The sequence below is a fragment of the Nycticebus coucang genome, chromosome 4 (assembly GCF_027406575.1).
Source record: "Nycticebus coucang isolate mNycCou1 chromosome 4, mNycCou1.pri, whole genome shotgun sequence".
Classification (NCBI taxonomy): domain Eukaryota; kingdom Metazoa; phylum Chordata; class Mammalia; order Primates; family Lorisidae; genus Nycticebus; species Nycticebus coucang.
Genome location: NC_069783.1, coordinates 19385885 through 19409526, shown reverse-complemented (window position 1 = coordinate 19409526; position 23642 = coordinate 19385885). Strand labels below are relative to the sequence as shown.

The 23642-nt window shown below is 46.6% G+C and overlaps 1 protein-coding gene across 2 annotated transcripts in view; it reads left to right on the top strand.

The window, feature by feature from the left end:
- Window positions 1-1353: 1353 nt before the first annotated feature.
- Window positions 1354-23642, top strand: part of APOB (apolipoprotein B) — a 44232-nt gene continuing 21943 nt past the window's right edge. Inside the window, exons 1-20 of one of the 2 annotated variants that reach the window (XM_053587406.1) lie at window positions 1354-1546; window positions 1797-1835; window positions 3152-3267; window positions 4603-4748; window positions 7119-7272; window positions 7951-8106; window positions 9511-9635; window positions 10566-10651; window positions 11402-11621; window positions 12309-12536; window positions 12688-12805; window positions 12922-13068; window positions 13814-14025; window positions 14301-14538; window positions 15061-15237; window positions 16594-16785; window positions 18233-18400; window positions 18849-19060; window positions 21918-22100; window positions 22715-22836. In XM_053587406.1, coding sequence (XP_053443381.1) covers window positions 1465-1546; window positions 1797-1835; window positions 3152-3267; window positions 4603-4748; window positions 7119-7272; window positions 7951-8106; window positions 9511-9635; window positions 10566-10651; window positions 11402-11621; window positions 12309-12536; window positions 12688-12805; window positions 12922-13068; window positions 13814-14025; window positions 14301-14538; window positions 15061-15237; window positions 16594-16785; window positions 18233-18400; window positions 18849-19060; window positions 21918-22100; window positions 22715-22836 — 3121 coding nt within the window. In that variant the 5' untranslated portion in view covers window positions 1354-1464. The remainder of the gene's footprint in view (window positions 1547-1796; window positions 1836-3151; window positions 3268-4602; window positions 4749-7118; window positions 7273-7950; window positions 8107-9510; window positions 9636-10565; window positions 10652-11401; window positions 11622-12308; window positions 12537-12687; window positions 12806-12921; window positions 13069-13813; window positions 14026-14300; window positions 14539-15060; window positions 15238-16593; window positions 16786-18232; window positions 18401-18848; window positions 19061-21917; window positions 22101-22714; window positions 22837-23642) is intronic. The other variant, XM_053587405.1, reaches the window with a different exon arrangement.

The following is a 23642-nucleotide window of genomic DNA, read 5'->3' as shown; positions in this document are numbered from 1 at the left end:
ATATCCAAGTGAGGAGTGGTGTGGAAGCCCAAGTGCAGGAAACAGGGAAAAGGTCATTCTATACATCTCATCTGAGAGAACAGGGGTCTTTATACACAGTGATCACTCTCCTGGAACCACCAGCCATCCACCAGAAAATGTAACAACTTCACAAGTAGGTTATTACATCTGGATATATCTCACAGATCAGACGAAACTGAGGAACAGTAACAGAAACTACACCCTGACTTCTGTGCCGTGCACATGCCATCCCTGTGGGTCTGTCTCCTTGCTGCTGCCCACCTCCTGTTCTCACCCCTTACTGTGTGTCCCTCCCGCAGGTGCACCCCACACGGCCAGCGCCCTTGGTATTCTACCTACATTGCTCACTGGCAGTTTCCTGTCTGTATATCTTGTCTGCCCAACCAGGTTTGAGTTGGGGACACAGCCAGGAGGAGACACCTGTCCACCGCAGCGCAGTGCCTCACACCAGGGGCCCTTTCTGATCAATCCTGGTTCAGTGACGTGAGTGCTACAGGAATGTCCAACTTAGGCCTGATTTCCCACAGCTAGGCAGAGGCAGAGAGCACTGGCAAGTTTCCTGTGGGAAATGGAAAGCATCTAGAGGAAAAGGAAACAATTCCTAGAAAAGGGTCCGGAGTGTTTAGGGGGAACATGCTGTGTCCACGCCTCTGCTCTGCTTCCCCTCGTTGCCCCACCACCACCACCACTGGGGAAAACGCAGGGGCAGGTGCAGACGGGTAAAGCCTCCCCCCAAGTTTCCAGGGCAGACCTCGCTCACGAGGGTGGGCCCAGAGTGGGTGGAGGGTGGGTCTCCAGACCGCGCCTCACGGGGGTTTCCTGAAGACTTGGGCCCTTGGCTCCTGCCTGGCCAGGTGGCCATCCTTGCCTGGGACCAGTGCCTGGTCACTCACCAGACCTCCCTGGCTCCCGTCTCTTTCTCCTCTCTCTGGCTGGGCTGAATCCCATGTGGATGGCCCACAGCCACGGACACTGATCAGCATTAGGGGTGACCATGCAAATCCCAAATCCACCGAAATGGGAGAGAAAACGTGGGAAATGTTTCAACCGAGACGTTGCTCAGGCCTGGCTTTCCTGCGGCTGGTCATTTCCTGACCACACCCCCGGGTCAGGGCAGGCTTCTCCCGCCCTCCACCCAGGCCCCGGGTCTGAGACCCCAGCGGGAAGGCCCTGAGGGCGGCGGTCCCAAGTGAGCCCGGCGCCTCCTCAAGGCTCAGAGCGGGGCCTGTGTGGAAAAGCAAACAGGCCGGCCCAAGATGCGCCCTTTGGACCTTTTGCAACTCTGGGCGCTCTTTCAGCCGGGCTCCTATAAAAGGGGCGCGGGCGCAGGCGGTGCATTCCCACCGGGCCTGCAGGACGAGCTCCGCCGGGTGCAGGTCCCCAGGATTCGCCAACCCGAGGGCGCGAGGCCGAGGCCAGCCCGCCGCCCACCGCCGCTCGGCCATGAGCCCGCCGAGGCCCGCGCTGCCGCCGCCGCCGGCGCTGCTGCTGCTGCTGCTGCTCCTGGCCGCGGGCGCCCGGGCTCGTGAGTGCGGCGGGCGGGGGCACGGACCGGCCGGGCTCGCACGGAGGGCAGCGGCCACAGGGTCTTCGGGGTCCGGGGACGGGGGCGGGACGGGCTGGCGGCTGGTCCAGACCCGGCGTGGAGGGGCCGCGCGTGGGCTGTGCACAGCCTGCCTCCACCCCGAGAGAGGAGCCCTGTGCCGCCGTCCGCACGGTCGGGCGGGCCCGGGGACGTCGGGGAAGACTCAGTTTGCTTTCTCCTTTTCTTACAGAAGACGAAGTGCTGGAAAATGTCAGCCCAGGCTGCTCAAGTAAGACCTTTCCCCACCTGTCAGGGGGGTCGCCCAGCCCCATCCTTCTGTGCCCTGTTCCCTGGGGGCCCTGGTCCTCCAGGGCTGGGATGGCACGTGGGTTGCACTGCTCTGACCCCAGGTTCTTTGAGCTCTGCCCACTGCGAAGGGCTCTTAGCTCTCCTCGTCTACCTGCCCTTCTTCCTGTCCCCAATCTCAGCCCGGGGTGAGATAGGTATGGGACTGTCACTCTGTTTGCCTGTGGATACTTAGATGAGACATCACTGTCCTGTTTATCAGTGACTAATCATTGATTCAAAGCATGTGAGGGTGAGGAAATGCTGACTTTAACCTTTGTGCAGAAATCCAGACCTCCACCCGCTTCCTATTTACCTGACCCCCCAGGGTCAAAAGAGCTGACCTTGCCTGTTACCCTGTGTTCCTTCCTGAGCCGCCGGGCCGGCTTCTGGTGAGGCAGCATCGCCATCTCGTGGTCACCTGGCATCACTGCATCTGGGTTACTGCTATATGACCCAGACTTTCTTTAGCTCAAATGGTTCAGAAAATTCCTCTCAAGTGTAGTGGAAACTCCAGAAATTCCTTCTTGGGGGTTTCTTGAAGTTATCCACCTACTTCCAATGTTTAATGAACTTTTTATTTGGTAGTATCAAAGCTGAGTCAGAACTGGTGTTTTCTTTTTTGTTTTCTTTTGTTTTGTTTTGTTGAGACATTGCCCTCAGTAGAGTGCCATGGCGTCACAGTTCACAGCAACCTCAAACTCTTGGGCTTAAGCAATTCTCTTGCCTCAGCCTCCCAAATAGTGGGGCTACAGGCGCCCAACACAACACCAGGCTTTATTTTGTTGCAGTTGTCATTGTTGTTTAGCAGGCCCAGGCTGGGTTGGAACCCACCAGCTTTGGTGCATGTGGCTGGTGACGTAACCACTGTACTAAGGATACTGAGCCCAGATTGGTGTTTTCAAGCTGAAAACCATTAGAGACAGCAGCAATTCTTTGCTTAATGTAGTCAACTTTTAATTTACCAGAGGATTGTCTTCTGTAGATTTTGTGAGCCCCATTGACACTTGAAACTCCCCTTCCTGTACCTCAGATGATGTAGTCAAGGAATGCTGGCTAACTCAAGCATTAGCCTTGGCAAAACCATAATGAAGTTAAATCTATAAAGAAAAATTAAGTATAATACAAAGTCAGTGAAAAATAATTTCAGTTTAATTATTGTTTTTAATGATGTGGGTCACTGTCCCTCCCTGCCCAGAATTGACTGTCCTTGGGAGAATTGTGTCTGCTATGTGGCTGATCTACTTCTCCCCATTTTAGAAGATGCAACTCGATTCAAGCACTTCCGGAAGTACATATACAACTATGAGGCTGAGAGTTCCAGTGGAGTCCCTGGGACTGCCGATTCAAGAAGCGCCACCAAGATCAACTGCAAGGTGTGAAGGAGGGGGGATGGAGGAACCGGGAGCCCACACCTTTGCCCCAGCCCTGTTCCCCCAGGTGCCTAACACCCACTTTCTCGGAGTTGGTGTGCTGAGCAAACCCAGCACATGCTAGGACTCAAAGTGTAGTCTCAAAGTGCTGGAACTGTCCTGGGTTTCTAAGTCAGCCACATTGCTGAGAAGTTGTCTGCCATTTTTATTTTCCCCTTGGCTTCCAAGATGCAATTGGCACATCTGATGTGGATTATCAGCAGTGTAGGACTGCTGATAGTGTAAGGCTATCAACTTGGGCATGAGCAAAGCCCAGAGGGGGAGCTAAGCCCAGGAAAGACTATGGAGTCCAGTTTTTTTGTTTGTTTGTTTGTTTTTGGCCGGGGCTGGGTTTGAACCTACCATCTCTGGCATATGGGACCAGCGCCCTACCTCTTTGAGCCACAGATGCTGCCCTGGAGTCCAGTTTTTATAATCTAAGTCAAACAGAATCTGTTGCTAAAAACAAAAAGAAAAAATGTGTAAGTATGCAATTTATTCTAAAATAAAACTTTCCTTATTATTGAGACAGCTTGACTCACACCTGCATGTGGGGGACAGATCTGAGGGCTGTTATTGGGGTTTGAGTGAGGAAGGGCAGGAAGTCAGGCTGAGAAGCTGCCCTCTTCTCTGGAGTGCTCTGTAGCTCTTGTCTGTGATGTCAAACAAAGCCTGCAGTAGGCATCAGCCACTTATGGCTGTTTAAATTGAGCAAAATTAAAACTTCAGGTTCTTCGTCACATTCACCACATTTCAAGTGCCCAGTGACTAACAGATTGGACAATGAAAATGTAGAACATTTCCCCTGTGGGAGAAATTTCTTTGAATAGTGCTGGATAACAACTAGGGATCTGTTTGAACTCCAGCTACATGTGAACCTCTGTGATAAGCCCTGATGATACAAGCTGGGTTTTTTGGTGACATTAAGGAAACATTTGCTGTTGAAACTGATGGTAGCCTCTCCAGCTTCCTATTTTTCTTCTTGACCCTCTCAGTCCTCCTCTGCATCTCCTCTAACCAATCACCTCCTTGTAAATAATGTAAGTTTAGAACCAGTGGAGCTGTCTTCCTTCCCATGTATAGGGACAAAGCCAAGAAACTTGTTACCCCAGGAGGGAGAAAAGGGCTGCTAAGTCTAGGTTGATGCATAGAGAACCCACGAGGCATGTCTAGAAGACAAGTGCTTTAGAGAAGCAGATAGTTGTGGTCCCCTGGCTGTCCTGATTAAAGATTAAGCCCTGGGCTGTGGGGGGCACCTCCCATTCCTGGTGCAGAATCTCAGTGTACTGCTACCCTCAGGTTGAGCTGGAGGTTCCACAGCTCTGCAGCTTCATCATGAAGACCAGCCAGTGCACCCTGAAGGAGGTATATGGCTTCAACCCTGAGGGCAAGGCCTTGCTGAAGAAGACCAAGAACTCTGAGGACTTTGCTGCTGCCATGTCCAAGTAAGGCGCAGGCTTGTGTCTATCTACTGCTGAGCTCTGTGCATCCCTGGATGTGTTGTGCATGAATGCGTATGTGTGTGTGTGTGTCCATCAAGGTACAAGTCTGGGCATTTATATTAGGCATGTAGAACGGTAGCACCTCCATAGCTGAACACCTCCCTACACCAACCACCTTCTTAGCTTGACCTGATTTTCATAGAGCAGACATGCACCATATGTACTCAATGGAAGTTCCTTATGTTGACCACCTCCATAGGTTGGCCAGTTTGTTACAGTCCCTTGGGTGGTCAACTTGCAGGGGTTCTACTGCATTTGTATTCTGTACTTAACATGGATCAGGGAACTGCTGGATTTTCACAAACATCAGAAAGGGCAGCATCATTTACCTTCTCCTATTTAGGTTCCCTTAATTATCATTTAAATGTGTTTCTAAAAGATCTCATGCTTTAAACTTCTTGAGACAATAAACCTGAGATGGTTTGTTTAAACAAGAATTCTTGTTTAAAGAATTAAATACGGCTGCTGTCTGGTGATCGTCCAGGCGGGTCCCAGTAGCACCGGTTGGTGTGCGGGGTCTGTTCAATACAGAGCAGGAAAGAACCAAGGCCTCGCCCTGCCCAGAGCTGGCATTCAGCCCCTGTGTGCTGATTAGCCGCTGCTGTTGTTTGCAGTCCACATCTCATCTAACTGATCAGTGCTGCGTTGAAACAGTGGTTAAATATTTTCGACATCATCCCTGCCTCATCCCCAGTCATAGCTTGTAGGGCTCCAGGCCTGTGTAAATGCAGGCAGTCATGGCATTGCTAATTTGGGAGCATCAGGAAACTCCATCTCTGCCTATTCTAAACATTACACTCAGATGTCCGTCTTTTCTCTACGAAACAGACTTCTGTGTTTCTTTCTTTCATCAATATCCCTTATTTTCTCTGAGACTTAGATGTGCATGAGGGAGAGGGTTGTGTGGCGGGAGAGAGGACTTTCTGGTCTTTGCTCATCTCTAAACACAAAAGAGACTCCTGTTCTTGCCCAGGGGGGCTTTCCAGGTCTGCATCTCCATATCTGGAAGTTTCTCTTTTTTTAATTGGAATATAATAATTGTACATATTTATGGGGTACATAGCGATATTTCCATATGGGTAATATATAGTGATTAGTTTTGGGTAATTAGCATACCCTTCATCCTGAACATGTGTCATTTCCTTGTATTGAGGACTTTCAGAATGGATGTAGGTTGTGGGAGATGAGCCTGATGTCCTCTTATTTCCTCTGATTTAACTAGAAAAATGGCAGCCAGGTCCTTGGAAGCCTACAGTGTCCCCAGAGGCAAGTCCCTAAGACCAAAGTAGACATAGGCTTCAGCCCTGGCCTGACACCCCACAAGACAGTGAATGTCCACCCAGTGAATGAAAAGAAGTTCAAATTCACTAACAGTCAGGAAAGGCAAACTAATGTAGCAATAAGATATTTATTGCTTTATGCTCATCAGACTGCAAAACTTCAAAATAGCTACAGCCCCATTAGCAGGCCAGTGAGCAAAAGCGTGCTGTCACACACTGCTGATGGAAACAAAAAGCATTACGCAATGTATGTTTTAATGAAAAATATTTATATTCTTTGACATAGCAATTTTGGTCTCTGGAACTCTATCTCATGAAAATAAAACAGTAAAATGTAATGATAGATTGCATCGTTTATGTGGCACAAATTTTTTAAAAAATCCAGAAACAAAGAAGGTGATTACTATCCAATTGGGTGATGTCTGAATAAATTATATATGTCTATACACTGAAATGTTATGCAGTTTTTTACAAAGAATTGGTTAGAGCTTGACTCAGAAGGATTTTTCTGAAGTATAATTAAGTGAGAAAAATAATATAAAGAAAGTATGCATGCTATTGTGCCATTTGTCTCTGTTTTCACCCACCCTTATTTATATAAGAGTGAAGAGAAACAAATGGAACACCCACCAAAGTGTCCACGTGGGGAGAATGGGGACAGAGACAAGCTTGGGTGGCGAGCAAGCATGGTTGGAGGAACCAAGTGAAAAAGGAAGAAAAATAAAAGAATGCTAAAAACTTATGTGTATGTCCAAAAATATATACATAAATGTTCAGAAATGTCTATCTATGTACCCTGTTTCCCCGAAAATAAGACAGTGTCTTATTTTAAGGTGTGCTCCCAAAGATGTACTAGGTCTTATTTTCGGAGGATGTCTTATTTTCGGGGAAACGGGGTAGATATATTTATAAAGAGATCATGTGAAAACAAGGACAACTAGGTAAAAAGGAGGCTGCCAGGCCACCCAGTTTGCTTCCCACAGGCTTGAAGTGGATAAAGGACATCTCTGTGACTGTACTCTCCTTGGGACAGGTATGAGCTCAGGCTGGTCGTTCCGGAAGGGGAGCAAGTTTTCCTTTACCCAGAGGAAGATGAACCTAAGCACATCCTGAACATCAAGAGGGGCATCATTTCTGCCCTCCTGGTTCCCCCGGAGACAGAAGAGGACAATCAAGTTGTGTTTCTGGTGAGAATTTAGAAACCAGATACCGGCAGCCCTGTAAATGTGTCTTCCATGGTAGAGCCCAGTCTGGCTATACAGAAAGCAGGTTGTTGACCTAGCTAGAGGCTGGCCACACAAGATACCCTGGGATGGTGTGAAAAGCTGGTGCCTGAGGCTCATCCTAGCCCCTGGGCTCTATGACAGGCATCCTGAGCAGGCTGACCAGGTTGGGTCTAATTTTAAAGCTATGACAGGGGAGTCCTGACCACCCCCCTCTGCTTTTGCCTGACTTTGTTCTGTTTCCACCCTAAGTGATGCAGTGAACCAGTATTTAAATATCAAACATAACGGGATATGTTGTCAGTCTCTTCTAAGAGTTTCGGGTTTCGATCAGAGAGAGAATTCAACTTACTTCGGTCCCATGAACACATCTGTGTTCTTACCTCATCCTGATTTCTACACTACACTCTATTGAGGGACTGCAGAGAGGCCTTTCCACAGTACCGCTCTTAAAGGGTTTTCTCTCCCCCAGCTTAGGCTGGCCAAGCACCAGCAACCCCAGGCTCTGCCCAGCAGGAAAGGAGGTCCCCGCCCCCAAAACTACACTCCTGCCTTTTCTCCCAGGCTCCTTCCCTCCCTGTCTAGGACAGAAGGATGTTTTCCCATGTTCAATGTACTGAGTTGTACCTTCTGCTCCCACAGGACACCGTGTATGGAAACTGTTCCACTCACCTTACTGTCAAGTCAAGGAAGGGAAACGTGGCAACTGAAATAACCACAGACAGAAAGCTGGAGCAGTGTGACCGCTTCAAGCCCATCAGGACCGGAGTCAGCCCACTTGCGCTCATCCAAGGCCTGGTAAGTCCCACATCAGCGTGTTGTCCACACCAGGCAGCATCCTCCTCGTTACTGCGAACCTGGAATGTTCCAACTAGTAGGGACATCTGAGAAGAGCCTTCCCAGCCTGTCCTTACAAAGATTACAGGAGGGACACTGACCAGATGGCCTGTGGTTTACTGAGCCAGGACTAGAGAGGTTCCTGACTCTCGACCCAGAGCTCTGTCCTTCCTGCCGTCCTATCACTGGCACCAAACTGTCTGCCATCACTTGAGAGTAATAACTGTCCATCCCTGAGAAGCATTTGGGGCTGGACATAGAGCAGTGAAGCCACCTATGTTCCTTCCCATGCGAGGACTAGTTGACCCAGCCCCACTCCTCTGGCCTCCAAAGATGTCCCAAGATCTGTGTTCTCCTCTCGTCTCCCTCATTCCCTGAAGTGACATGACTAAGACCATCCCAGCTTCCTGTCCTTCCACCCCTAGAACCACCCTGACTAAAGCTTGGCTGCTCAATCTCCTGCCCAGCTCCCACCCCCCGTACAGACCTGCCGTTCACTGGGGGTTGCAGAGCACAATGTTACCTGAGTTTGCTTAATGCTGGTGACAGCTACAGTGGCAAGAGACACAGGTTATCTCAGTAAACATGAAGAACTTGAGGAATCACTGCTATGACTGGTATTCCTGGTCATTAACCTTGGGGCTAAAAATAGGGAGTCATTAACCTTGGGGCTAAAAATAGGAGAACACTAGATGTACTAGATGACAACAAGTCTCACAGTCAGAGAAGGGTGACACACTGGCTTAGCTATCTCTACTGGGCCCCTGCTGTATCCTCAGCCCCCACCCCCACCCCCAGGCAGCACCATGGGAGGAACAGTGGCAGATGGACCATGGTGCTTCTAGTCTGACATAGGAGTAAGGTTCATGTGCCTGCCAGGGGGAGAGAAAATACATGGAGTACCCAATAAGGGGATAAACTCAGCAGTGCATACAGGTTCTCCTAGGCCTAACCAGGAAGGTGAAAGTATTACTGATGTAGCTCACTGAGCAAAGTCCCATGGAAGATGTAGAATATGAACCGGAGAGATACTAAGGACGTGTCAATGGAAGAGAGATGTAAGGATGGGCTTCTTGGCGAAGAAAACAGACCAAGCAGTCACGTGAGAGGTGCTCTATGATGGGACAGGTGTGTGCAAGAAAAAAATACAGACTTTGTGTCCATATGGAGTGGAATGGAAGGGTCTATAGCTTGACTTGGCTTTGGCTACCCCCTTCTCTAAATGCTCAGCGCCTAGTTGTCTATATCATTTTTCTGAGCTTACCTAGTAGTACAAGACGCCCACGCCTGTCTTCCTGGAGGATAAATGCCTATGACAGAAGATGCATCCACTGATCAAATGCTTTTCCCTGATCTCACTCACAGACCCGCCCCTTGTCGACTCTGATCAGCAGCAGCCAGACCTGCCAGTACACGCTGGACTCCAGGCGGAAGCACGTGTCGGAAGCCGTCTGCAAGGAGCAGCACCTGTTCCTGCCATTCTCCTACAAGTAGGTCGACACGGCGCTCCCAAGGTGTCAGTCCAGGGGTCAGTGTGGACTGAATGCCCCTCACCCGCCCAGTTTCAGGCAAGCCTGTGCTTGGGTGGGGAGCTGGACAGGGACACACAGCAGAGCCCATCTCTGTCCCCCTTTGCAAGCTAATGGGCAATTTGAGAGAAGAGTCCTACACTTGCTAAACCATTCAAGAGCAGCAAAAGATATCTTAGATCCAGACTGTGCAGGCTGTAGTTCTGGACAACTGGGGGTCACTATAGCATGACCTGGTTAGGAAAGCCTTCATGTGGTGGCACCTGAAGCTCAGGGGTAGGGCACTGGCCACATACACTGAGGCTGGCATGTTCAAACCCTGCCCAGGCCAGGTAAAAACAATGACAGCTGCAACAACAACAACAACAAATAGCTGGGCATTGTGGCAGGCACCTATATTTCCAGCTACTTGGGAGGCTGAGGCAAGAGAATTGCTTCAGCCCAAGAGTTTGAGGTTGCTGTGATGCCATGGCACTCTACCGAGGGCAACATAATGAGACTGTCTCAAAAAAAAAAAAGGCTTCGTGGAGGATGGGGGAGCAGGTTTCATGGAGAATGGTAGATCCAAATCCACTTTGAAAACTGACAAGCAGCTATAATTTATGAGTAACTGCTATATTCTTGGCACTATGCCATGGAAGATACAAAAGAACTTGGAGGCACAGTGTTAGTCCCCGACCCAGACAGTGGAGAGTGTCAGGTGCACGCGTCCTTCTGATGGAGGGACAACCAGAAGGGAATGAGTGCTGTGCATTAGGAGGATGAGGATGGCTGTATTTGGCCAGCCTTGGAAAGGTGGATAGGATTTGGGTAAAAGCAGAGATTAAACATGAAAGGATTAGTATTTTCTGGGGAGCTGGCCATGGAACGACATGCTTCCTTCATTCCCAGGAATAAGTATGGGATGATTGCACACATAACGCAGACCCTGAAACTCGAAGACATGCCTAAGATCAACAGCCGCTTCTTTGGTGAAGGTAAGACTTTGTATCCTCATGGTTGCCAGGAAATCTGCTCAAGATGTGACAATAACAGTTGAGCTCTTTGCTGGGCTCTAGTAAATGTCTTCTGACTATGAATGAAGGGGGTTGGTGTTCTGTAACGTCTAGTGGGGAAGCATTTCATCTACTAATGTCAAGTTGCAGTGGAATAAAGGGAAGGAAGAAATTCCCACAACTTTTGTAAATAGAAGGAATCCTAAGTTTCACTCTGGTAGAACTGACATCACACATCCTATGCTAAGTCCTGGGGCTGGCCTGGACAGGACCACCAGGGTCAGACCAGTAGTAATCTCAGGCATTGGTCTTTAGAGGAAGAAGGGGCTTTAGAGATCACTAGTCCAAACCTGACCCAGCATCGCTTCGAATCTAAATCTGTCAGCACTCTGTCTTGTGCATTACCTCATTGTCCTTTCCTTCCTAACAGCCTGTGGTACCAGGTGGTGGAGACACGCACTTCTGTACCCATTCTACAGAGGGGAAAGTGAGGCATAGAGAAGCTCAGACCTTGATGTGTCCAAGTCACAGAATAGTAGAGGTGGGGTGAATGAGCACCTATAGAGCACCACCCAGCACAGAGCCAGATACCTAATAGACATTGGGTATAGGATGGTTTTCTTGTCTTTTCCCCTGTGCTGACACCTCCCTAATTTCCAGCTTCCAGTAGGCAAAGATACAGCTGAGATGGAGAAGGGAACAAGAATTCCTTTGACACTTTTCTTCTTCCAGGTGCCATGAAGGTTGGTCTCGCCTTTGAGAGCACCAAGTCCACATCCCTGCCAAAGCAGGCTGAGGCTGTCTTGAAGACCTTCCAGGAACTGAAAAGACTGTCTGCTTCTGAGAAGAATGCCCAGAGAGCTAACCTCTTCAATAAACTGGTTACTGAGCTGAGAGGCCTCAGCAGTGAGGCTATCACATCCCTCCTGCCACAGCTGATCGAGGTGTCCAGGTATTGAATGGTTGCAGTGCAATTTGTCATACAACTTACGGTAAATGGCCAGAAAATCTCATGGATCATTTAAACATGATTCCAGCTAATCAGTTAATCAGTTAATATTTGGTGGATAGAGAAATGTCATCTAGGTGCTTAGAATTCCCTGGGCAACACATTACACACACACAGCTATACACACAGAGACACAGAGATGTATACAAGGCAAATACATCTGTGTGCATGAAAATAGGAGGGAGAACTAATTCCTAGTTCTATTTTGGAAAATTTTGAGGGAAAGAAGTCTGTGCCCCCTCCCCCCAGAAGCTTATAGATGAGTGAAAAGAAAACTCAGGCAAGGACGGCAATAATAGGATTTCTCCACGTTTCAGTGCACTGGTTCTAAGCACTGTGAAGGCCAGAGAAGGGACTGAGGCCAGGAAAGAGACTGTACCAGTGTTGGCTGGGTGTGTTCTATGTCCTGACCAAAGGACAGCAGTAAAGTCCTCTTTTAGCTACAGGTCATCCAGGGGTCTCCCTTCAGACTTTGCTCAGTAGTGCTTCTCTAAGAGACGGGATCATGGCTCTGAGTTGGATTCTGAAAGATGGTTAGGTTAGGGTAATGAATAAGAACACTGTGGGCAAAGGATATTTGATCTGTCTTGAAGGTGGTCTGAGTAACTTCCTTCACGCTTCTCTTCTCAGCCCCATCACTTTGCAAGCCTTGGTTCAGTGTGGACAGACTCAGTGTTACACTCACATCCTCCAGTGGCTCAAACGTACGCATGCCAACCCCCTCCTGATAGATGTTGTAACCTACCTGGTGGCCCTGATCCCAGAGCCCTCGGCACAGAGGCTGCAGGAGATCTTCATCATGGCCAGGGAGCAGCGGAGCCGGGCCTCTCTATATGCACTGAGCCATGTGGTCAAGAGGTGAGTTCTCATACCGTGTTTCTCCTAAGAGCAGAGGAAAATTTCACATCCCTTTATTAAATTGTACCCCTCTGTCTACCTTCAAACACTCATTTGGATTTTAAGATAAACCTAACTATGTTGCCTAAGTCCTGATTCTCTCATTCTGTAGCTATCATGGGACACACCCCACAGAGACTCGGGACCTGCTGGATATCGCTGATTATCTTTTGGAACAGATTCAAAATGACTGCACTGGGGATGAAGATTACACCAATTTGATTCTGCGGGTAATTTCAGTCTTTTGTATAACATACATCATTTCAGAAGCACTTTTCCTGGATACCCTTTAACTCCTCTCTTCTTCTGCCCCCTGTTGGGTTCTTGTTTCTTTTCCTTAATGCAGGTCATTGGAAATATGGGCCAGATCATGGATCAGCTAGCTCCAACACTCAAGTCTTCAGTCCTGAAATGTATCCAAAGTACAAAGCCATCTGTGCTGATTCAGAAAGCTGCCATCCAGGCCCTACGGAAAATGGAACTTAAAGATGAGGTAAAATCCATAGGGAAGGTCTGAAAGTGAGAGCTTATTCAGAGTAGCAAGCATCTGGAAAGTACCAAGAAAATGAGATCCTAAATGTCATCATTCTACAGACTTTTTTCTACTTTTTCCCAATTGCAAATTTCAACGAGCCTATCACCTTGACTGCCTAGTAGTTTGCAAATGTGATAGACATATTTGAACTTGTTGCTAAGCCAATGTGCAGAATATGAGATTTTCATCGTATGTCGTCCTCCTACCAGACTGCCCATCACACTCATGTTGGGAAAATGTGCTTAACTTTTCCCCCATAATCCAAGGCTGGGATAGCCAGTGTGGCCCCATTTAGGTGGCAATGATGGACAGAGCTTGGGAAACTACCGTATTGATTAACCCTAAATTCTCACTATCCCTTGCCTTCTCTATCCTTACATCGAAATAATTTATGTAAAAACAATTGTATTTTCACTTAGAGGAAGATATTCCAAACAAGTCATAATGTGGCCATAATTTCTGTATTTTAATACAATTGAATTCAAGATATAGTCAATAGACATCTTCTGGAAACCCTATCTTGATAGTGCTCTATGGAAAATGGGCAAAAAGATTCAATACCAGCATTTGAAGAGTTACTAGAGAGATACTGGACTTGTGCTTAGGAACGATTCGCAGACCAGCAGATCAGGCCAGCATCTGCTGGACATGTTCTGTGTACTAACCAAAAGACAAAGATAACTGTCTCCTCTTTTGACTATAGGAGCAGGGGGTCCTCCTTCAGACTTTCCTCGATGGCACTTCTCCAGGAGATAAGCGATTGGCTGCCTATCTCATGCTAATGAGGACTCCTTCCCAGTCAGACATCAATAAAATCACCCAGCTTCTACCCCAGGAACAGGATGAGCAAGTGAAGAACTTTGTGGCTTCCCACATTGCCAACATCTTGAACTCAGAGGAATTGTATATCCAAGAGTAAGTAACAGTCATTTTCCCCCATCTGCCACTGTGGGCCCTGGGCTGGAATCACAAGCATGGATTCTGGTACAGCCACTGCTGCCCTTTACAGAGTGTGCTTTCTCCTGGAACAAACACTTGTGCAAATGTGCTGGAGATACTGAGCCAAAGTCATGGGGCAAATGAAACCCAAATATTTGGTAGCAAATGGAAATCCATATTTACTTGGGGTATAAGCGACCAAGGATAAGTAACATGGTGTGTCAGCTCCAAATTTACTTCTTTTTATCTAGTCTGAAAATGTTAGTGAAAGAAGCTCTGAAAGAATCTCAACTTCCAACTCTCATGGACTTCAGAAGATTTTCCCGGAACTATCAGCTTTCCAAGTCTGTCTCTCTTCCATCACTTGATTCAGCCTCAGCCAAAATTGAAGGGAATCTTATATTTGATCCAAATAATTACCTTCCTAAAGAAAGCATGCTGAAAACCACGCTCACTGTCTTTGGATTTGCTTCAGCTGACCTCTTTGAGGTATGTGTGAAGAGCTTTAAGTTCTCCAGGCCATTCTGTACACCATAAATAGAGTCCAGGGGGGCGGGAGCCAGTCTGGGAGGAACAAGACTCAGCAGGCCATTCTGACCATTTCCCTTCTTCTCCACCTGCATCTCTCCCCACTAGGTGTCACCTGAAGCATGACTTCTTAGTGTTAATGGAAAGTCAGATGTCTCAGGGAACCCCACAACCCCCAATCCAAGGAAATGTATAAGCTGCCCAGTCAGATCAAACCCCAAATCTACTCCAACAGTGAATCTGTGGTTTAATTGTTTTGTCCTTTTTGAAACTTCACTGCCCCTTCTAGAAAAAAAGCAAATGATCAGTTCAACACTTCAGTGATATTTTAATAAGACAACTTCTGTAAAGTGCTAAACTCAGCTCCTGCCCTGTAATACTCATCAAATACTTTTTTAGTCAAATAGACAAAAAGAAGAGAAAAGAGGCCGATAAACAACAAAGAAGCCTGATGGTGTTGTCTTGCCTGATTTTGTTTCTCAGATTGGCTTGGAGGGAAAAGGCTTTGAACCAACACTGGAAGCTCTTTTTGGGAAGCAAGGATTTTTCCCAGACAGTGTCAACAAAGCTTTGTACTGGGTTAATGGCCAAGTTCCAGATCATGTCTCCAGGGTCTTAATGGACCACTTTGGCTACACCAAAGATGATAAACGTGAGCAGGTATGTGTTTGTTAAGTATCCTCTCAAGGAAAGATTTGGGTCTCAATGCAAAAACATTCTGTTCTGAGCCAGGACGCCATCCAGGTACTATCACACTGAAACAATCACTATGGTTATGATTAATCAGTCCTATGAGGTCAGTCAGTGTAAGTCAGTATTCTCTGTAGTTTAGGGCCTCCTGAAAACTCAGTGTGCCCAGGAACCAGACTCACAAAGGGCTCTCTAGCATAATGATTCGGGGTATGGACCTTGGGGCATGGATTAGAATTGAAGCTGTCCACACCTGGGCAATTTGCTTTAAAATTATGTGTATTTGTTTTTGTATCTGAGAGCACTAATAACAGTCTGAGCCTCACAAGGTTATTTAAATCTTAAATGAAATGAAGTCTCTAAAATGCGAAGCACAATGCCTGACACTGGTATTGATGGTTCAAATAAGCAGGTGCTATTATAAGTTTTAAATTAATATATTCACTATTGTGAAATGCTTTCTTGGACTCACTCACTTCAGTGTACTAGCTAAGGGGACCAAACTCTATTTGGAAGCTAACAATGAGCCCCCACGAAGGAGTGAAATAGGTTGTATAATCTGGAGCTTCCTGTTCTCACTGCTTTTACTACTGAAAGTGTGGCCTGGAGATTAAAACTACAGGAGATCTCCTTAGAAATGCAGGTTCTCAGGGCCCATCCAGGAGCTACTGAATCAGAACCTTCATTTTAACAAACCCCTACGTGACCTGTCTGTACATTCGAGTTAGAGAAGCAGGGCAGTAATTTACTCCCTGCTTCCCCGTGACCTCCCCTCCATCCTCTGATTTCCTGACCTGGCTGAGGGTGTTTGATCTGCTTTGGGTCCCTTAATCTCTATTTTCTTTCTCAACACCTGGGTATCAGTCTATGGAATTCTCCTTATCTTAAGAAGAACTTGTCTAGGATGGAGTGGTTTTTAAGGTTTTGGCCAATTTATGCAGCAGCTACTTTTTCTCAAGAAACCTCAAGTACTCTCCCCTAGTCAGCAGAGAAGGGGCCTCACTGGGGAGGAGCAAGGGGCTGAGGGTCTTCCACTGTCGAGGAGTCCCAACAACCTTGGTGTCCTAAAGAGCAGAGATTACTCACTTATTATTTTCAAGTTAAGAATAGCTTTGGGAACACCACGGTCCCTGACAAGACCTCAGTTGTCTCTATCTCTGTGTAGAGGAATTAGCCTGGATTTTAGTGCCACCCCACACCCCACCCCCACCAATATCCTCACCAGGAGAGTTTGTGTCCAGGCTGCAGGAGACGGGCCCACATCAGGAATCTAACAGTGCCGATGCACCTGACATCTCACCAAGTTGTTTTATTACTAAATCTCAGGACATGTTTAATGGATTTATGCTCAATGTGGAGAAGCTGATTAGAGATCTAAAATCTAAAGGAGTCCCAGAAGCCAGAGCCTACCTCCGCATCTTGGGAGAGGAGCTTGGCTTCGTCAGGCTGCGTGACCTGCAGTACCTGGGAGGGCTGCTGCTGACCAGCACTCGCACTCTGCAGGGGATCCCTCAGATGGTGAGTGACCCAGGCCCCCCCACAGGGTCTGTGAGATTAGTGCTATTTTTACATATCCCAGACTCCCTTAAGGTCCTATCCATACAAACCAGAGAAGGTGCTTGTACTTCCTTTGACAGGCAGCTTTGACTTGAACTGCAGAGATCGTGGATTACAAAGAACTGGTACCATCTGGAAATTACGCTATTTAAGGCTGAACATAGTGGCTCATGCTTATAATTCTAGCCCTCTGGGAAGCTGAAGCAGGAGGATTCCTTGAGCTCAGGAGTTCAAGAACAGCCTGCGCAAGAGTGAAACCCTGTCTGTACTAAAAATAGGAAAACTAGCCAGGCATTATGGCAGGCACCTGTAGTTCCAGCTAGTTAGGAGGCCGAGGCAGGAGGATCACTTGAAGCCAGGAATTTAGGTTGCCATGAGCTAGGCTGACTCCATAGCACTCTACCCTGGGTGACAGAATGGCACTCCATGTCAAAATAAAGAAATAAAATAAAGAAATTAAGCTATTTATAATGTTAGCAGTATCTTTTAAGGCAAGTAATTTGTTCATCAGGAAAAACATGTCAAGTGTACCCTCCTCTACTTTTGTCAAAGGTCTCCTAATATTGAAATGATACAACGAGAACAAAGGAAAGTGTTTGGCAAACTGTAATCCACCATTTAGATATTTGCTATAATTTTCATTAGTTCATTAGTAAGTGACAAAACATATCAACTTCTTACAATTTGATAAATGACAATGTTGGCTTCAAGAAAACAGATCTCGAGTTATTTTGTTGAAGTAGTACTTTAAAGATGCAAATTGATATGTACATCATCTCAGCAGGCCTTTGGTTTCAAAAAATTGATTTTACCATAATATAACATACTTCAAGTATACCCTCATTTACATTCACACTCCTCCACTACACCAGAATTAAACCATGTCAGATGCAACACTTAAAACTCATGAAGCTCTGCAGCCCCGCAATATGCTTAAGTGCCTTCTGAGTCGCCAGTTAAAAACAATGTGATATTCTATCTGGAGCAATTTCTTATGTCCTAATTCATTGAGAGCAGTAACCTTTAATCTTTAGCTTCCAAAATCTTCAGTTACTCAAATTATACTAATGCTAGGGGTGTCCAACCTGCAGCTCATAGGCCACATGATGATCACATGATGATTTCGTGATGACTTTTTTTGTGATGTCAGGTATCACGAAAAGTATGCTTGGACCTTTTCTTTCTTTCTTTTTTTTTTTTTTTTTTTGCTCATCAGTTTTTGTTAGTGTTTGTGCATTTATCGTGCACCCCAAGACAACTCTTATTCTTCCTAACTGCAGCAGCAAAGAAAAAAGATTAGATACCCCTGTAACTAATCCATTACTGTCCAATGTATAGGAGGTTGTATTTAACAAAGCCCATTTCAGTGAGGCTCGCTAAAAGTTGTTCTCCCTTCTTGAATCTATAGATTGGTGAGGCCATAAACAAGGGTTCAAAGAATGACTTTTTTCTTCACTATATCTTCATGGACAACGCTTTTGAGCTCCCCACCGGAGTTGGATTACAGCTACAGATGTCTTCATCTGGAGTCATCACTCCTGGAGCCAAGGCTGGAGTGAAATTGGAAGTAGCCAATGTAAGGCTCTGTTTGCCTTTTGATTTCTTCGATTATTCTTTTCCACTGGGGTGGGTTTCTTGTGCACATTCTTAAAATGTGTCTCTAGTTCAAGACAAACTGCGTCAACATTGTAATCACCTCATTAATTTTTATAAAAACTTAACAGCTGCACTTGGGGTATTATCACAGTAAGATGAGAGCGCAGCTTTCTCAAAAAATGACTATTCCTGCCATTTTTATCTAGTTGTTCTTAAAACTAACTCAGGTACTTTCTAGTCCTGGGCATTGCAGTCTGGCTCTAGAGGACTGAGAACTTACTCTTCTTCTTTCAAACAAATCACAGTAATGTCTCCTGGGATGTGAGTTATCCAGAGATGTCTACCTGGAGATGGGAAAGTGTGGTTGATCTGACTCCCAGGGGTGGGGGTATTTAAGCATCCTGAATTGGTTGTTTTCTGACTTACAGATGCAGGCAGAGCTGGTGGCAAAACCCTCTGTGTCTGTGGAGTTTGTAACACATATGGGCATGATCATTCCAGACTTTGCTAGAAGCGGGGTCCAAATGAACACCAACTTCTTCCATGAGTCAGGCCTGGAAGCTCGTGTTCTCCTCAAAGCTGGGCAGCTGAAGTTTATTGTTCCTTCTCCAAAGAGGCCAGTCAAGCTGTTCAGTGCCAGGTAATTCTTTCAGCCAGGTCTGCTGAGCTAGTGGGAAAGAGAGAGTTGAGGAAGTGTCTGCAGGATTTGGTCACATAAGATTGTTGATTGTCAGGTCCCAGGGAAAGAAGGAGAGAAGAGAAAAGAAGGGTCCCAGATTACCTATATTTTTTTTTTCTTTTTTGCAGTTTTTGGCCGGGGCCAGGTTTGAGTCCACTCCTCCGTTATATGGGGCCAGCACTCTACTCCTTTGAGCCACAGGCGCTGCCCCCAGATTACCTATTTTTATCCTAGTTCAGATTCAGTAAATATTTACTCTTTCTTCTACTTTTCACATGTTACTCAATTGTCCTATATGTTTATGCTTTGGGATTAATTATGAACTACTGCTGAATTCCTTGTTATTACGTTGTGATATATTTTTGTTTGACCGTGAGTTTGAGAAAGAACACTTGGGGAAATCATCTTGGGGAAATGCCACAGAGCAAACTGATTTTTGCTCAACTGATCAAGTATGAAACTCCTAACTAATCCCATGATTATTGATGCAGCCTCTTATTGAGAGTTCCATTTTCAATGATCTCCTCCACCACTGATTTACCTTATGATTTCCATATTTTGGACAGATATGTTCATTCAAAAATAGGTTTAATTACCTAATATGTACCAAAAATGTTGAGTGAACTATACAAGGGTCCCTGACCTTCCAGAGTTTACAGTTTAGAGCAGCGGTTCTCAACCTGTGGGATGTGACCCCTTTGGGGGTCAAATGACCCTTTCACAGGGGTCGCCTAAGACCATCCTGCATATCAGATATTTACATTACAATTCATAACAGTAGCAAAATTATAATTGTGAAGTAGCAACGAAAATAATTTTCTGGTTGAGGGTCACCACAACATTAGGAACTGTATTAAAGGGTCACAGCATTAGGAAGGTTGAGATCCACTGGTTTAGAGGGAAGACATACAATTAAGCAAGCAGTCACAATAAAGTAAGGGAAAGTAGTAGAGTCCTGAGGTAGCTGCGGTAGCCAGGCAAAGCTTTCTGGCGCAATTATGCTTAACCTGGAATCTGAGGGCTCTCTCAGAGTTGTCCAGGCAAATGGAAAAGGAATGAGTGTTCCTGGCAATGAGAAAAGCATGTGGAATGGCCCAAAGGAAAAAGAAGATGAGTCAAGGAACAGAAAGATGTTCAAATGGCCAGGTTCTCAGGGAACGTAAGTGAGGAATAATGTGGAGGTTGACGGGGTCAGATGGTACCCACCATGGAAGCCATCTGCAGGAGTCTGGACTCTTTTGAAAGCAAGGGAATTGCAAAGGGAGCAGAAATAAGGTAAGGTTAGTGTTTTCAAAGAAATATTCTGATATCAGAATGGAGAGGGTATGGGAAGAAGACAGAACAGGACAAAGTGCAGTTGGGACAAAGTGCAGTTTAGAACAGTTGGGAGTCCCGTATGTTCAGAATCGGGTGAGAGGAGACGAGGGCTTGCCCAGAGGAGCCGGGGAGAGTGAGTGCTCTAGAACTTGATGGAGGGGGAATCATGAGCACCAGGGGATTGGCTGGACATGGGGACAAGGGAAAAGAAAGAGGAAAGAGGGGAAATGAGGACTACAGAGGGAGACCTGCTGCTTTAAAGGAAGATGACAAGTTCAGTTTGGGATGTGCTGCATTTGATGTCCTATGAAATAGCCAATGAGAACTATCTGGCAAATGGCCCTGTGGGTACCAAGCCCAGTAAAGAGCTTGAGCTCAAAATATGAATTTGAGAATCATCATTGTACAGAAGTTGCTGAGGTCAAATAGAGAAACATGGAAAAGATAAATATGTAAAAGGAGAGGGGAGGAACCAGCAAAGAGAGAGAAGCAGAAGGACCAAGGCCATGAAGGGTCTTCAATGCCAAGGAGCAGCCACAGGGGTGGGTCACCCCGCAGGCAGTCTAAAGCTGCCATTAGGGCTTCAGCACGCCAGCACATTTTGGTCTTGAGGCACCAAAAAAATAATTCTAGGGGGAGGATAGAGATACTTCAAAGAAAACATCTTTTGAAGAAATCAGGACATTATGAACTTTCTTTTACTTACTAATTTTTCAAGTACATAGCATATACAACCATGAGGGAGCCACTCTACTGAAGGCTGCAGGGAGGCCAAGGAAGATGAAGGATAAACATGCCCATTGCATTCAGGAGCAAGGGGGATTGGTGGGGGTGATGAAAGGGTGTTTAGAAGATGATGGAGTGAGCAGTCAGCTCGCAGTTCGGTGGGAAGAACTTAGAAACAAAGAGGAACTGTAAAGGCAGACCACTCTCTTGATTGTGAAGGGGGTAAGAGTAAGAAAGAAATGAAAGGATTGAGAGAGAGAGAGAGAGTGTGTGTGTGTGTGTGTGTGTGTGTGTGTGTGTGTGTGTGTGTGTGTGTTCAGGTAAAGAGACTTGAGCTGGCTAGTGCTGGTGGGAGGATGCAGGAGAGAGTAAGGGATTTTGGAGAAAGAGACACAGAGTTCCTCTTACTCCATATCACATAAGGGAGGAGGTAACCTAAGTCCAGGCCCTGGTGATCAGTTATTTAACATCTCTGAGCCTCTGTGTCTTCTATTTATGGTGAGAATCCCATGCCCACTGCTGTGAGATTACAGGTAACAAATTAAAACCATTTAGTGAAGTGTCTGAAGCCTAAGGGTCACGGTGGTCTTCGGTCATATTGATGTTCTTCCTGTGATTATTTATTTCTCAGTAAATCAAATAAACTGAGGTGGATATGGACTTAGGGGGGCGGGGCTAGAGAGGAAGGTAAGGAGATGTTTGCACTGCAAGAATGTGTGATGTTCATTTTGATTCATGGCTTGAAGATAACTCAGGATTTTTTCTTTCTTCACAGCAACACATTGAATTTGGTCTCTACCACCAAAACAGAAGCCATCCCACCTTTAATTGAGAACAGGCAGTCCTGGTCAGCTTGCAAGCCCTTCTTCACTGGTCTGAATTACTGCACCTTGGTCGCTTACTCCAATGCCAGCTCCACAGACTCTGCCTCCTACTATCCACTGACAGGGGACACCAGGTCAGAGATGCTCAGTGCCTGGCCCGGCATCTGCTCACTTTACGCATTATGGTTCCCAGCAGGCACAGGAACAATGCCCAGTGTTGTGGGCCCCTGCCACCAGCCTTAATGGTTGGCACCACCCTTTGGGTATTTAAAGCATGGTCCTCTGGCCAAAACCTTCTCCCCTTTTGCTCCCTTATGCACTGCATGAGAAGATCACAGCACAGATTCCGATTGTTCCTAACTCAGGATCCATGTTTCTAAGGCTCCAGAAACATAAACCCCATTGGTACGAGCCTGCTGGGGCTCCCCATCATGCTGGCTGCCTTCACTGTGTTTAGGGGGCTCCTGTCTTCAGCATCCCCCGTTCCACTACTTGTTTTCAGCTTTGCTGGCACAACCAGCCAACTCCTGCTTGGCTTGTATGAGAGACCTGGGAATTCTGGGCTCTTCCCTGTCTTGGCTCTTGGATTGAAGGGATCATAAAGGTACCTTAGTTGAGGGCAAGAGACAATGTCAAAATGAGAACAATATTTTTCTTGCACATGAGGCTAAATTTGGGGGGGGGGGGACATTATCAACATCATTGGAAGCTCTAACATCACGCACTGTCTGCATTCTGACATCCTTAGACTGGAGCTGGAGCTGCAACCCACAGGAGAGGTGGAGCAGTACTCAGTCAGTGCGACCTATGAGCTCCAGAGAGAGGACACAGCCTTGGTGGACACCCTGAAGTTTGCGACTCAGACAGAAGGTGAGTATCCAAAGCAGCAGGTCTGCTCCACCTCTGTCCTCAGCCTCAGGCTCAGGCCTCACAAGAGCACATTTAATTTAACAAATTTAACAAATAGTGACTGAGCACCCAGTAAGTGGCAGGCTTGTTCTAAGAGTTAGGGCTAGAATACTGAACAGTAAAGTCTTTGCCTTCATGGCGATTATGGTAAACAACCAAAAAAGTCAATATTCTGAATGTCAGGTCAGTACTGCGGAGGAAAACAGGGCACAGGCAGGCCTAGGAAGGGCTAAGGGTGGTAGGGAGGAACAAGGGAGGTAGGGAGTGGAATGATAAGGGATGATCTCCCGGGTGAGTGAGCATAAAAAGAGAGCTGATACAGATTAAGAGAAATAGCCATGTGGAAAGGGTGTTATAGGCAAGGGACCAGTAGGTGCAAAGGCCCTGAGGCTGGCACATGACTGCCATGTTTAAAGCAAAGGAAGGAGCCTGTTTGGCTAAAAAAGAGAGCCCAGGGAAGAAGGGGTTAGAAGATGAGGCCACATAGATACAAGGAGGTGAGGGAAGGATGGTTTTACAGGCCATGATAAGAACTTAGACTTTTCCTAAAGATTAAATAAAAGACACTGGCAAGTTTTCATGGCGGGAGTTGTATTTAAATTGAAAAAAGACTGTAGGAGGACAAGTGCAGAGAAACTGGAATGTGAGTTACTGCAGCAATCTGGACAAGTAGTGTTTTGGATGAGGATGGTGCAGAGGAGATATGAGGGAGGCGGGGGGCACTCTGGCCCTATTTCAACAATCCAGCTGACAAGATTTGCTGACAC